At 53.7% G+C, this 14,557-nt stretch overlaps 1 protein-coding gene across 1 annotated transcript in view; it reads left to right on the top strand.

Annotated features, from left to right (window-relative positions):
* The window catches only part of Ush1c (USH1 protein network component harmonin), a 50,091-nt gene extending 36,766 nt beyond the window's left edge, over positions 1 to 13,325 (top strand). The window contains 10 exon segments of the mRNA XM_051148597.1: positions 2,461 to 2,580; positions 3,886 to 3,936; positions 6,311 to 6,352; positions 6,916 to 6,969; positions 7,275 to 7,374; positions 10,074 to 10,183; positions 11,311 to 11,366; positions 11,746 to 11,854; positions 12,826 to 12,864; positions 12,866 to 13,325. Coding sequence (XP_051004554.1) covers positions 2,461 to 2,580; positions 3,886 to 3,936; positions 6,311 to 6,352; positions 6,916 to 6,969; positions 7,275 to 7,374; positions 10,074 to 10,183; positions 11,311 to 11,366; positions 11,746 to 11,854; positions 12,826 to 12,864; positions 12,866 to 12,904 — 720 coding nt within the window. The 3' untranslated portion in view covers positions 12,905 to 13,325.
* Positions 13,326 to 14,557: the final 1,232 nt, after the last annotated feature.

Genomic DNA, 14,557 nt, shown 5'->3' with positions numbered 1-14,557 from the left:
GTCACTGTCCTCTCTGTTAGCTTCTGAACCAGTGAATGGTGGTGACCCGCAGTTCAGTGCTTTCTGGTTGTGTGGATGAACAGCTAGCCAGCTGTGTCTTCATAGTGACTGAGAAAGCCTCTTATGTGGGAAATGACCTACTGGTGTAACTGGAGATGGGGGACATGGGGAAAGCTGGGGGGTACTTAACTCTGAAAATAAAGAGATAACAGCCCAGGGTAGAGTTAGGACACAACAGCACCTTTTCCCACAGCAGCTAGCTGGCAGCACTGGCTTGGTGTGTAATAACCAGACACTACTGGCCACCGCCCAAGAAAGAAACACCGAAGATGAGAGAGTTCTTAGAAACTCTAAATTTACTATTAAAAGATGAGGAATGTTTTTCTTGGCTGCTGAGAGATTGAGTGGCGGTATTTTCAGGAAGACTTATTTCCCATCGATTGATCTTTAGCCAAAGACTACTTTGGAAGAGCCAGTCCCTGAGGACCATGCGAGACTTTGATCCTAGTAGTCAGTGGCCCGGCTGGAGATTCAGCTGAGGAGGCGGCTTTTCACAGGGGGGCGGCGGCGGGGGTGTGTGTGTGTGTGAGCTGTTGCAGGTGGTCGGCAGCACCTCCCCAGTGGCTTTCATCAGCCTCCTACTCAAGTTCCCGAAGGGAGATCAGATTTAGTAGGTCAGATGGTCAGAGGAGTTGAGGGCAATGCCAGGTACCTGATGTGGACTAGCTGACAGTCCCGGCTGGAGGATCGCAGAGGAGCTGGAATCCTGCAGCTCGGACAAGGAGAGAGTGTTTCCACGCTTCAGGAGCATGTCCCCAGAGCCCACCCAGACGAATAACCATAAAAATAAGCGGGGTCTTGTGTTGTCCAGGCTGGCCTTGAATTCCTATGTGGCCTAAGATGACCTTAAGCCTCTGCTGTGCTTGCATCCACTTTCCAAGTGTTGGGCTCACAGGCACATGCCACCTGTCCACGTTGTGTGATGCTGGAGATTGACTTGGGCCTTGAGCATGCTAGGAAGGCACTGGACCACCTGAGCTCCATGAATGCATCCTGAGTTTATACTTACAAGAGTGGCAGGTGCATGGTCAATGCTCAGCACACAGTAATGACGGCTAGAAGAGTCCCCAGTCCAAGTAAATAAGAACAAAACAATGAAGCAAACACCGAGTCGAGATTCAAAATGGGCTCCACACTCTAACTCTCCAAGGCATTGAGAAAGCCCCACTGGTTGCTCCTATCAGAGCGAAGGGAAGGTTAAAGTCCTCACATGAGGAGCCTTAAAGGGATGGAACACCATGAATAGCTCAAGTGACAGAAAACCCAGGACTGTCCTTGACTCAAAGATGCTTCATCATGCTGACCTTCATCCCCTCCACCCTGCCTAGTCCCCCACCTGTGTGCCCCTTGCAAGTTTGCAGTCTGTGTAGCAGGAAGTGCAGATCATAACATGTCTGCGTAGTCAGCCCTGACGTCGTAGAAACCGCCCGACACTGTGTGTGCCTGAATCCCAGCACCTGCCTGAGGAAACTTCCAGAACCATATCTGCCCAGGCATCGCATGCCAAGCCCACCGTACTTGTTGAGCTATTGATTTATTCAGTCAACATATGTTTGTTGTTTATTAAGTCAACCCCTACCATATGCCAGACACTCTGCTGGCCACTGGGACCCACCGTTAGACAGGGAGCCGTCATCCTTGTATGAGACAGACTAGTTGGAAACGGGGTGAAGGTGGAAAACCCACAGGTGTCTGGGGTAAGTGTAAGAATGGCTAGGAGAGACGTGAAGACGGCCGTGAGGCTCAACCTACAGTCTGGGCTGGCAACGCAGAGGAGCAACAGCTTCCAGGCTGAAGTTGGGCAGTGGGAGGGGCCTGGGAAGGGGACAGTAGGAGGACAAGAATACAAGGTGGAGAATCTCACGAAGGGCTTTGGGGGCAGGGTCAGGTGGGGGAGTGCTGACAATCTCTTAGGACCCCTCAAAGTGTTCTGGGGCAGGGCTGTGCCTTGATGAGAGGTGTTTTACCAAGTGATCACGCGGTTAAAGCGAAACAGACAAGGGCTGTCAGCTCCTGAATGGCCCGGTCCTGACCAGTCCTCACCCCCAGGGCTTCCGGATACTGTACCCCGACACTGGGAACCACAGATGCTTCATGTGACACTACAGGGACTTGAATACAGCCAGAATAAATAGCTCTTTAAGGAAGGGGACATTGGGTGGTGAGAGAGCCTTGAAAGTTTGCCCTCTGGCTTCATGACTCGGCTGATCCCTAGAACCACTCTGACACGCTGAGGCGGTGGAGTTCTGTTTGTGTCTGCCCCTGAGCTCTGTGGGGGCAGCTGGATCGGGCTGGCGCATGTGCATGGGAGTGATTTGCATGCCTGTAGAGGTACCATGGCTATCCCTGGCCATATCCACCATGGCGTCACATGGGTCTCTCTTAAACTAACTCCTGTAGACATTTTGCCCAAGTCCACAGCCTCCACGAGGCCCTGGTGTATCCACCATCTCCAAACCTGTCATGGTCCATCAGGAATCTAACTTCATCTACAGGCCAGCTGTGAAATCTGAGGTCCTGGTAAGCCTCTGGGGTCCCCTTCGGGGTGTTTTTAGAGGAGTCAACCAGGGTCCTCTAACCTGGGTTTTGACACTTCTAGAAGGGAAGTGAGTTGTGACATAGTCAGACCAGGTGTCATTTTGTTATCTTCTTGTTGATCAAGAGATGACTCCACATGACTTGCAGTGAGTGTGGACCTGTCCAGTAAAATTCTTGTCCTTTGACTGACCACACAGCCTGAAGCTCCCTCTGAAGGTGACAGTGTTGAGTCTGGGGAGCTGTCTGAGCTGGTGAAGTGTTCTGTGCATGAAGCCCGGGGATTCACATTTTTTTAAAAAGTTGGGCATGGTGATGTAATCACTGTGCAAAGGAGACAGAGACAGGCAAGTGCTTGGGGCTCGCTGGAGAGTCAGCCTAATCTACTTTGTGAGTTCCAGGTCACTGAGAGACCCCTGTCTCAAAGGATAAAGTGGGTGGCACCTGAGGAATGACACCTGAGGTTGCCTTTGGCCTCCCTGTACATGCACACATACACACATGTGCACACTTGCACGCACAGACACACACGGTAGTGAATACAAACCAGAATGTTACCGCTTAAGACTTGGGGTGGGGGCTGTTGTATATCGGGCTCTGTGTGGCCTCAGAAGCACCCAAGGAGAAAGAAGATGGCTCCTGTCATTCCTGTTTACAGCTGAGAAAGCTGAGGCATGAGGAGGTGATAATGATTGTCCATGGCGCATCCTGGACTGCTTACTCCAAGTCTCTAGAATACCAAGCCATGCTTTTACCCTTACTACCAGAGCCTAAGAGATTGCGTTGGCCCTGACCCGCATGCCAAGGCCTATATATACCAGCTCCTGAGGGAGTAGGAAGGTCTGCTCACCCGAGTCCCCACAGCTAAGCGATCCGGGACTCACAGGGATCCCCACAGGCCTGCAACCTCTGACAGGCCTCTCATAGTAAGAGCATAGCCATGGCAGAACTTTTATTCACTTCAAGGAAACTCTACCCAAATGTCAAGGCGGGGCGCTCCGGTGTTTATTTTGAGCTTTGGTTGTCCTGTGGGCTCCTCTAAAGGGCAAAGGTCATGTCCTGGACCAGCCTGCAGAATCCACCTCTGCTCTCTGATTCATGATGAGTGGTGTCTGTTCAGCCTCACAGGAACTGCTGCGTGGGAGGCCTCGAGGGGTCCCTAACATCGGTCTATCTGGGGAGGGACATGCCTCAGGCTGGCAGCTCCAGAGCCTGGCACCAGGGGGCAGGTGATACCTATTTTTAACATCTGGTGGGGACCTGTTTTTTTTTTTTTTAAACCCCTGGCAGCCTCAGGAGATGCTGAAGAGGATGGTGGTGTACCAGACAGCATTCAGACAAGTAAAATGACACCCATGGTAGCCGTGTGTCTAGTAGCTCTGTGTATCTGACCTGTCTCACTGTTCTCCTGACTCCTGTTTTTCCACTCTTGTTCCTGGCAGTTTCAAGGGAGCGCCAATTGCCATCTTCTGGGAAAGCCTCAGGACAGCACTATGTTTCTCATCGACCCCAGCTAAGGGGGAAACATGGCTTTTTAGAGCTTAAGCGCCGACTGAGAAAGCCACCAGCAGGATTCCCTGCACTTACCTTCTGGTTACCCAAATAGGAAGCAGAGCCCAGGGAACCCTGGAGGCCACGCTTAGCCCTGGTTCCATCCTAGGAGGGAAGGAAATGGTGGGCGCGGGGAGAGCTGGTGCCTCGCCCCTTTGGTCTATACTTGCTCCAAGCACATCAGAGCTTTTCTTAGCCTCAGGACATGGTGGCAGCTTGGCTCCTCCACTTGTCTGGGACTCACTGGGACTTGGAAGTCCCTGCTGGCCTCTGAGTTAGGTCAGGCAGATAGCCATCTAGCTACCCTACACCCTGGGCTACACTGCATCCATAGCCAACTATTGGATGGACAGTTTCAGGACTAATGAAAGAGACCCTCAGATCAAAGTCAGTGTGGCCAGGAGTCTCTCCAGTTCCCCACTCACAAGCTGATTTGATAGGCAGAGAATAGACATAGTCAGGGTGGGAGGTATAGACAGAGGGCCTGAACAGCACACTGACAGCCCAGGATCCGAGATGGACAGGGAGCAGCCAGTCCTTAGAAGGTGCCCCACTTTTAAATTCATCAGGGTCTTAACTTCACAGCAACCTGAGGTGGGGACACTGTTGTCTTCCCTGTGCCACAGAAGTGAGCTAGACACGGGGAGTGATGGAGAGTCCTTATTAATAACACCCTGAAAAAAAAAATAACACCCTGGATTTAGACCCAGGACATTGATTCTGCCATCTGCTCTTAAGCATTATGTCACTTGCCTCTCAGACCACTGTTCTTGTCCAATAGCCTCTGAAAGACCCACAGCTGGAGATACAAACAACTCTCAAAAGGAAAAAGACAATAGCTCAGGGGTATAAAGTTTCAAGCTTGCAGTTAAACCCTTGGCCTCTTCTTCTGACTCCTGACCTTAGACACTAATGTCACCTTTCTGGCCTCAGTTTATCCATCTGATGAACGGAGGATGCGACTTTCTTGAGGCAAACCAGCAGCAGTATTTTCTAAGTCTCAGAATTTGTACAAGACCTATCACCCAGCCATCCCTGATTCAGGATCTCACCAAGGGAACTCACTGGGAACCAGTTATGGCCCAGTGTTACAATAGGAACAGCCCAGAATAGATCGGCCTCTTTTGGTGACAAGGGCAGGGGTCCCACATGCTGCCTAGTAACCACCCTGGTGCTTAGATGTGCTGTGTCTCTTGTTCTATGTGCTGTCTGACATGCACAGACTGCTCTTGATGTTCAGCTTGGAAGATAAAAGGCCAGGGGGAAAGCTATCCAGAGCCCCAGGCTGGGCAGGGGCAGGATCTCGGGTCTACACACAGTGCTGACTTGCAGGCCTCAGGAGAGACTTGGTGTGGCCTAGGGAACTGTGTGGCCAACTTTCCAGTGGGGCCTAGCTGTGGGTTCTGTGCTCCTAACTCTGGAGCAGCACCGTGGCTTCTGAGGCCAGCAGGAGCCCTCGCTCCTCCCTGTGTGTGTGACTCTTGGACAGCTTGCCCTGGCTCCGCCCACTTCTCACCATATTGTGTCCTTGTCTTAGCCAGTTCACCACACAACCCCACAGTGCCAGGGCCCCAGTGCTGAGTGTCCTCATAGATCAGCACAGGGTAGCCACGCCCCTGCCCCCCTAATCTCACCACCACCTCCCTTCTCCCTTTGCCTTCCTCAGTCACTGTGTGGGGGTGTTTTTCAGGCCTGCTCCCTTCCACGAGGCCAGAGCACTGAGTGCAGGAGCATGGCGTCACCCTTATGGCCTGCTCACGGCCTCCAGTGGGGACTTCAAAGGCCAGATCGGGCCTAACAGGCCAGCAGAGTGAGGTTTTCTGTGAGGCAAAGGACCAAACGTTTAGCTCTCCAGATCCCAGTGGTATCCCTGAAGTCGCAGATGGCCACCCACTGAACAGAGCCGGGGGTGGGGGGGGGGAGACAGGGCCACGCCCCTACAAGTGCTTCCTGCAGCTTCCTGCTTGCTGCCATTACCTCACCCACTGTGACTGCCAGCCTCCCCCCTGTCCCCCCATCCTGAGCATAACTACTCTCAATCCCCTGCTCACCTCTGGTCTCTGGAACCTGGCTCACTTGTCCCGCTCCTTGCCTTCTGAGTTTGTGGTGTGTCCCCATGGCCTCTTTTTTTTTCTCCATGCTAAAGCCTTTCTCCTGCCTTCAGGATTTCCGGAAATATGAAGAAGGCTTTGACCCCTACTCCATGGTAAGAGGGAACCCTCCCTCAGTGTGAGCAGTCCCCCCAAATGAGGAAAGTTTGCTGGTTTATTCTGGCGCCCGGGACGCATGAAGAGCCACAACGATTCCCCCACATGTTCTTTCCTGCAAAGGCTCCATTTAGATGGCCTTTCAGGGACTGACAGCCATGCTGTGTGTGCTGTATGCATGTATGGCTACATGTGTACGTGCATGTGTGTACTGTGTGTACGAGCGCGTGTTCCACGGATGGACAAGTCTGTGTGTGTACACACCCAAGTGTGTACATGTGGTGTGGGGTTATTGTAGCAGTTACACTTGCCGAACGAGAGCTTCTTGACAGGCACCATCCATGTGTTCACGAGGCTCTATCTTCTTCCTCCCGAGTAGCCCTGTAACAGTGGGTTTGTTTGTATAGCCTACAAAGATGGCTGAGCCTTGTGGTGGTGTGTGTGTGTGTGTGTGTGTGTGTGTGTGTGTGTGTGTGTGTGTGTGTGTCCATTGTCAAGGCCAGGGACACTCTCACCCTTCAGCAAGCTCACAGCTGTCCCCACTCTGGTTTTCTGTTTCTAGTTCTCGCCAGAGCAGATCGCAGGCAAAGACGTCCGGCTTCTGCGCATCAAGAAGGTACCTGGTCACAGGGCAGAGGCTGGTCCCGGGACAGCGGCTGGTCACCGTCCTCCTCTGCCCTGCCATGCTTAGTTCCCTCCTAGGTCACTCAGCAGGTTCCTGCTACCCCTCCCCCACCACTGCCCTGGGGTTTTGGGGGGATGCACACTGAACCCAGACCTTTTTTCTCCCCCCATGACTCTCCCATGGCCTCTGTCAGGCATGGCCCCATGCCTCCAGCACTCTGTAGCCCTGTGAGACTCCCTGGTGCTCCACAGGCTACTGTCTGTGTGGCAGCCTAAGACCTGCTTTCCTCCACCCAGGAGGGGTCTTTAGACTTGGCCCTGGAGGGTGGAGTGGACTCCCCCGTGGGGAAGGTGGTCGTCTCTGCTGTCTACGAAGGGGGAGCTGCCGAGCGGCATGGTGAGTATGGACTGGCTTTGCCTGTTTGTATGATGGTTATACCGGATGCCACAGGAGAGCAGACACCCAGTGGCTTCAGATGACCTTACAGCTGTTCAAAAATGTCAGGTCCATCCAGAACACCATCTAGCTGGTCTCAGACATTGCCTGAGACTGTGCCATGGTGCCAGGACCTGAGCTGGTGGCATGTCTAGATGCCGGCAGAAATGGGCTCAGAGCCTTATAGTAGGCTTATCAGCCAAGGATTGGTAGGGAGTGATGGTGAGAGGGAAGCCATGAGTATCCAGGGGGTACGGGGTGCAGTGAAGCCTTCAAAGATGACTGGTGCAGTCTATGAGTGCAGAGAGCAGGGGAGACGTGTGCTGGCGGTCTGTGGCATGGGCACATGTCAGGCATCAGTCTATAGGCCTGGCCCACAGCCCTGGAACTAGTGATTTCATGGCATTCACTTGTTGAATCTGTTCACAACCCCCAGGTATACACCATAGCGAGCCACACCTCACAGCTTTTAGAAACAAGCATGGTGAGCTCAAGCCACGCCCTTGAGGATCTCTAGCTAGTAAAAGATGCCAGGCAGGACTTGAATCTAAGAAGATTGGCCATTTGATTTAGTGCCCAGTATAAGTAGCACCTCTAGGTGCCTCCCCAGCCTGGCCTCTCCCACAGGGCCAGAGACCCCCCCAAACCCTCCCCCTATCCCATACACATTGCCTCCCCGAGTGCCTTCTTTTCCTTCCTTTCTTTCTTTCCTCCTCCTCCTCCTCCTCCTTCTTCTTCTTTTTCAAAACATGGTTTCTCTGTGTGGCCTTGGTTGTCCTGGACTCACTTTGTAGACCAGGCTGGCCTCGAACTCACAGAGATCCGCCTGCCTCTGCCTCCTGGGTGCTGGGACTACAGGCATGGGCCACCATGCCCTCTGCTGGGGCTGGGATATGGCTAGGCGGGGAGAGTGACTGCCTAGCATGCATGAAGCCCTGAGTTCTGCCCCCAGCACTGACTAAACCAGGACTGGTGGCAAGTGCCTGTAACCCCAGGACGTGGGAGCTGGGAGAACGAGCATTAGGATTTTCTGGCAAAATAGTGAGTTTCAGTCCAACCTGGGCTACATAGGACCCTGTTTCAAAAACAGATAAAGCTCAGAACCCACCGTTTACTGAGAGGGTACCCAAGGCTGTCCCTTGTCCACACTATGAACTCACCTGTCAGCCTTTAAAAGCTTGTACCTCAAACTCAACTGTCACTGATGTTTCTGCAACACTGGAGCACTTTGTAAAGCCCAGGCCTCCTTTAGTCCTAGGCTGGCACAGGAAATTTGAGGACCAGATCTCTTTAGGCTAGAGCAAGGCCCTTCCTTAGCCAGAGAGGGTTAGGGTGACAGCTGAGAGGGCAAGAGCCTGAGCCAGGAGTCTGGGAGGAATGGCCCCTGGTGGCAAGCACTGAGCTTTACTGAGACAGGCAATGTGCCCTGGCTGCCTTAGCACTGGCCAGCCCTGCCAACCATAGCCTTGGCCTCAGAGAGTCCTCTGAGTGGGACTTTATTTTATTTTATTTTAGCCCTTGGAGGCTTCTGCTCATCTAGGCAGCTGTGGTAACTTCCCGTTATTGTGCACTCCTCTCTTGCCCCCTTTCCTGTGCTACCTGAAAGACTGTTTGCTGCCTGGTGCACCTGCGTCTGTCAGGGAAGGATGAAAGAGGAGCTGTGCTACCCGCTGGCTCCCCTAGTGGCCTTACTGAGAGCTGCTCATCCTCAGGCCCTTTGCACAGGGAACTCTGCTGTGTGAGGTTTGGGCTCATGCCAGTCTTGACATCTCAGAGCAGTCCCAGGAACATGACTTCCAAACTGCGATGGCTGCCACCTCGCTGACACACACCGCATTCCTCTGGCTTTCACACTTAACGAGGCTTCCAAGTGATTGGTGTCCATGAAACCCAGAGTTCTGTGCACCTCCAAAGCAGAATTCTTTACAAAAAGATGGTATGATGGCTGACCAAGAGGTGTGGGGAATCATACATAACCTGCTTACCTCTAGGTACATATTAGAGCACAGCTGAGGCTCTCACGGGTCCAGTCTCTGCTTCAAGCCTTCCTAATGTCACTAGGACAACCAAAGTCACTAGGACCCCAGGACAGCTTATCCAGCAGCACATCTCAACGCTTTTCTTTAAAAACAAAAAAGAAAAAAACACTCTGCTGCTGAGTCCCTATTTTTGTGTTACGTGCTAGGAGAAGTGTGAGTGGTGAGCCAGGTAGACAGTCCTGCCTTCTCGGAGCTGGGAGGATGACAGAGGGATCAAGGCAAACATGCCAATAGCAGTGGTCACACTGAAAAGTGCTGAGTGCGGAAGAACAGGGTGCTGGGAGGAAATTAAAGGAGCTTGTTTCTGCTGGAGCTAGCACGGCGGCCATTGGAGAGGTGTTACCATTCTTGATGGCTCAGGCTCTTTGAACGGCACCAGAAATGCAGGTCCTTCCTGTTACACTGTGTAGACTGAGGATGCCAAGATCTCCTCTGTGCTCTCACGGCTCGGCAGAGGGCCTGTAGGGGAGGGGGGACCTTTGAGGAACTGAGCCTATTTTGCCTTTCAAGAGCTTTCAGAGCCCAGGGTGGGGCCTCTTCCACTGTTCCACCATAGTGAGCCACACAGAACCTTAAATCAGGCACATGTCATCCAGGCGGCCCATCTGCTTCTTCCTGTAGGTGGCGTTGTGAAAGGGGACGAGATCATGGCAATCAATGGCAAGATTGTGACAGACTACACCCTGGCTGAAGCCGAGGCTGCGCTGCAGAAGGCTTGGAATCAGGGCGGGGTGAGTACGAGCCCCTCCCCTCCTCCTCTTCCCTCACCACTCGGGCCCTCGTGCCTGAAGCTGGCCTTTACAGTGACAGTGGCCTAGTCCAGGGCCAGGACCCAAGGTCCAGACAGTGGCTTGGACCTGCAAGACCACAGCTCTGAAAATGGCCACTTCTTGGTCTTGAGTCCCCAAGAGCCAGTGGCACAAACACAGAGTCCAGAACTGGACATGGCCAAAAAGAACTCCAGGGTCTTCTCTAAGTAAGATTCAAGAGAGCGTTGGGGGGCTGCTAGAGTGAACAGACCAGAGGGCCAATGCAAGAGGAGCTAGTAGTCTGCCCCACCCATAGCAGGTACCCCCCATATGGATCAGGGCTACCACGTAACGTCTCTCAGGATGTGCGCTGCACAAGTCTGAGGAGGGGCCCTCCAACAGACTGCAATGTAAACGGTGCCCACTCATGGTGTGCAGTGCACAACCTGTGCCACTGTGTGCAGACAGCTGAGCCTGAGGTATTAAGTTCAGTGCCGAGGAAGCTGACCAGATGGGCCTGGGACCCACATGAAAGGATGTGGAGACGAGAAGACCAGCGGGTAACACAATGACCGACTTTGGTGATATGAAATGGCTGTGTTAGGACAGAGGGAGCGGTTGTGTACCGTGCTCCAAGGGTGGATGGAGGGAGGTCACAGGGTGGGGAGAGAGAGTTCAGCTCAATCTTAGGGGCTTTGGCATGGGGGAGGGGGTGGAGGGAGGAGCAATGCTCTTTCAGGGCACACCCAAGACCAGGGTGGACAGTGATGGGCAAGCCAACAGTGGTTATGATACCATTGAGGGAGCTGAGCATCAAGATCAGAGAGTGAAACCCAAAGAGCCCATGTTTGCTATGGCTCAGTTTTGCGGGTGCAGCTTGTCAGTGGTACTCTTTCCTAGGATGTACCCCAGGCTATAAAGACTCACATCTCTGAGTCCATATATGATTTTTGAAATGGATACCCAGCCCTGGTCCATAGATCCACAATTGGGAACTTGGTGTTATCTGAGGGTCTAGCTCTCAGCTGTGCCCTGGTTGACCTTGGGCTATGAAGCCCAAGAGTGGAACAAGACACCAGGCCCATGGTCACACGGTTTCTCCCCCACAGGACTGGATAGACCTTGTGGTTGCTGTTTGTCCTCCCAAGGAATACGATGATGAGCTGTAAGTGTGTGCAAGGCACCCTGCCCTTGCACCCCATGCCTTCCCAGGGTCCTGGCCACCTTTCCTCCAACCTCACCCAGTGAAAGGGATGCCCTGGGCACGCATCTGCTGGCAGTCATGGGGCCTAGAGCACTCTGAGCTAGAGATGCCCTGGGACAGAGTCGTGGGCCTTAGCCGCGTTAGCTCACACTCATGGGTCCATCCTCATCCGCCCAACTTAGTCTCTGTCCCACATGACTTGAAGGTTCTATAAGTGCCTATTGGAACCCAGGGCCTAGGCAGGATGGAGAGCAGACACCCAGTGCAGGGAGAGGGCCTGCAGAGCCTCCTCCAACAGTAACTGAGCCCTCTTGTCTCCTGCTCCACCCTGCATGTGTAGCTCTTCTCTTCCCTCCTCTGCAGCCGAAAGTCCCCAGCCGGTCAGAAAGCAGCTTGAAGCCCGTGAGCCCGTGTGTAGACACGGGTTCATCCTGCAGCCGGAGCCCACGGTGACTAGGCAGGCAGCCGCAGGGCCCTGGCTGCCCATGCTGCGTGCCATGTGCTGCCCATGATCCTGGCAGGTTCTTTGGACTGGTATCTAAAAGGAGACAGAGGCAGCCCGCAGGAACATCTCCCTCCAGGCTGCTGTCAATGGCTGAGACACTAGAGCCTAAAGGGGTGCACAAAGCCCAGTTTGGGGCCCTGGTTTAGAGCCTGGGAGTCCTGATGCCCACAGCCCTTGAGACCTGCTTTGGGTCACACTCAGAACCTAATGGGAGGAGGGTACCAATGAGCTCAATGGTGCCTCGCCCCATGCTGGATTAGGCTGAAGGGCACTAAACCTTGCCACAGGGCCCTATTTCCCATGAGAACCCCTGCAGGAAACCCCGTGCCCTGCTCAGGCAGAGCCATGCCATGCAAGCTCTTTAAGCTGGTCCAAAGAACCAGGGTTGGTGGGTTCCGTTGATGTGCCCTGCTGTGTCCGGAGCATCACTCGGCCCATGTGGTGCTCGGTCTCCTCTCTGGAGTGCCAGGGAGCCAAGCTTCGGAGTGCTTCCCTATCAGTGGCCTGTGTTTGGCCACGACACTGGGGTTGATTGTGGCCCTCAGCCCTCAGCTGGGGCAACTCCAAGCATAGCTGCTTCTATTGCCAATTTACCCCAAGAATATCTCTCGTCTTCATGCTTCGTGCACCAAGACAGTGGACCTGGGCCACCATTTCCACAATGGCTGCTGTGTCCCTTACTCTTCTTGACAAGTGATTCCTGGCCTTCCTGACACTCCCATCCGCCCCTCCTCATCCCACCCTTCTGCTTCCTCCCTGGCTTCCTGTGTGCTGTGGCTGGTGTGTTGCTCAGGGCTGAACTGAGAGGCGGCCCCTGAAGGCTGGAAGGGCTGTGCGCTGCTACGGTGGAGCTGGCCATGGATCGAGGGTAATTTACAAGGCCTGTCCACCTCACCTGTTTCCTCTTCCCCACAGGACCTTCTTTTAAAATGCAGAGAGGGAAGGCAACCAGACTCCATCCTGGAGGCTGGCAAGCTCTATAGCCAGCCTGTGAACTCAGCCTGAGAGACACCCATCAACAGGAGTAGAACATCTCCATGGAAACTGCCCGACACAAGGAATCCATGGAAACTGCCCCACACAAAGAATCCATGGGAACTGTCCCACAAGAGGAATGCCAACCCCTGTGGCCTGGCCCTCCTCTGAAGGTCACCAAGAGGTGGAACAGGGAGCAGCTGCTGTTCTGGAGGTGGCCTGTGGAATTTTTGCTCCCACTTCTCCCAGCTCTGCTAAGTTGGCCCCTCCCAGCTTCTTCCTTGAGGGCTAAGGGCACCTAGCTCCTGCATCTCTCTACTGCCTCTTTCCTGCTGTCAGCTCTGCTGCAACCCAACTGTGAGCTCGGCAATAAACACCACGGAGCCCTTTTCCAATGTATGGGGTAAATTATGTGCACAGCAGATTCCAGGCCGCTAAATGAAAAACCGGAAGGTCGTGGCCCCATGGCTGTGATCTGGGCAGGACATGCAGAGGTGACTGGTGGCCAGAGATGGCCCCAAGCTAAGAAGAAGGTAGCAGGAACCAAGCTGAGCCTCAGGGGGTCCCTGGCAGAGAGGTGGGAAGGGAAGGTACATGCAGGGTTTTATCCTGTTCCCCTTCAAAGGGCCCCTCGAGGTGTAGAGAGGCCCAGCTGCCATCAGAGGCTACATTGCATCTCCGAAGGTGGTCAAGGTGGGAAGATGAGAACTGAGGTTCACCCCCTGCACAGAATGTACCCCAACAGAACTTAGGGAGGGAGGGAGGAAGGGACCAGTAGGGACAAGATGGGGACTCTCGGATAGGGCCTGGAGAGAGTCGTCATCACATATGGAACCCAAAATACACAGCATTAATCAGACATGAATTGGAAAGATGCAGATAGCTTGTATAAAGCAGGACTTAGGGCAAGGCCTAGGGGACAGCTGAAGCCAGCCCTGCTTGGGCTGGACGCACTGAGATCTGCTGGCTACACATAGGTCCCCCACACCCCACCTCTCTCTCTCTCTCTCTCTCTCTCTCTCTCTCTCTCTCTCTCTCTCTCTCTCTCTCTCTCTCTCTTTTGAGACAGGGTTTCTCTGTGTAGCTTTGGCTGTCCTGGACTCACTTTGTAGACCAGGCTGGCCTGGAACTCACAGCAATCCACCTGCCTCTGCCTCCCAAGTGCTAGGATTAAAGGCGTGCACCACCACGCCCGGCAGGATCCATAGTCCCCATCTTAAGGAGGTTCCGTTTACATGGTTCAGCTTTACCATGGAGCAAAAGCTATGCTCGTTCAACAGAAACCAGACTTCAGCCTCAGGCTCTTCCATGGCTAGAGGAGCATACAGTGTGACAGCTCTGGTAGTGTTGGGAAAGGCGAGGAAGCTATAGCTCCAAGGTAGCCTTGAGACTGGGGTGGGCGAAGCACCCCCACTCTGCGCTGGGCTGTGTTAGATGGAAGAGTTACAAGAGCATTTTGCTCAGCATTTCCCACTTACAATGGTAGCATCCTTTGCACCAGGAGGGTCTCCATAAGGCGCCTGCATGCTCTGCTTGCTGCTGTCTGGAAGTGGGGAAACTAAAAGGTGGAGCCTGCAGGGAGGGTCTAGGTCTTTGAGGGTTTATGGGCTGGAGTGTGAAATGTCTCCCACAGGTACGTGTGCTTGAACACTCAGGTTCTGCCATCTGGTGG

The sequence above is a fragment of the Acomys russatus genome, chromosome 7 (assembly GCF_903995435.1).
Source record: "Acomys russatus chromosome 7, mAcoRus1.1, whole genome shotgun sequence".
Classification (NCBI taxonomy): Eukaryota; Metazoa; Chordata; class Mammalia; order Rodentia; family Muridae; genus Acomys; species Acomys russatus.
The sequence above is the reverse complement of the archived record's forward strand: the minus strand, read 5'-3'. Positions and strand labels throughout refer to the sequence as shown.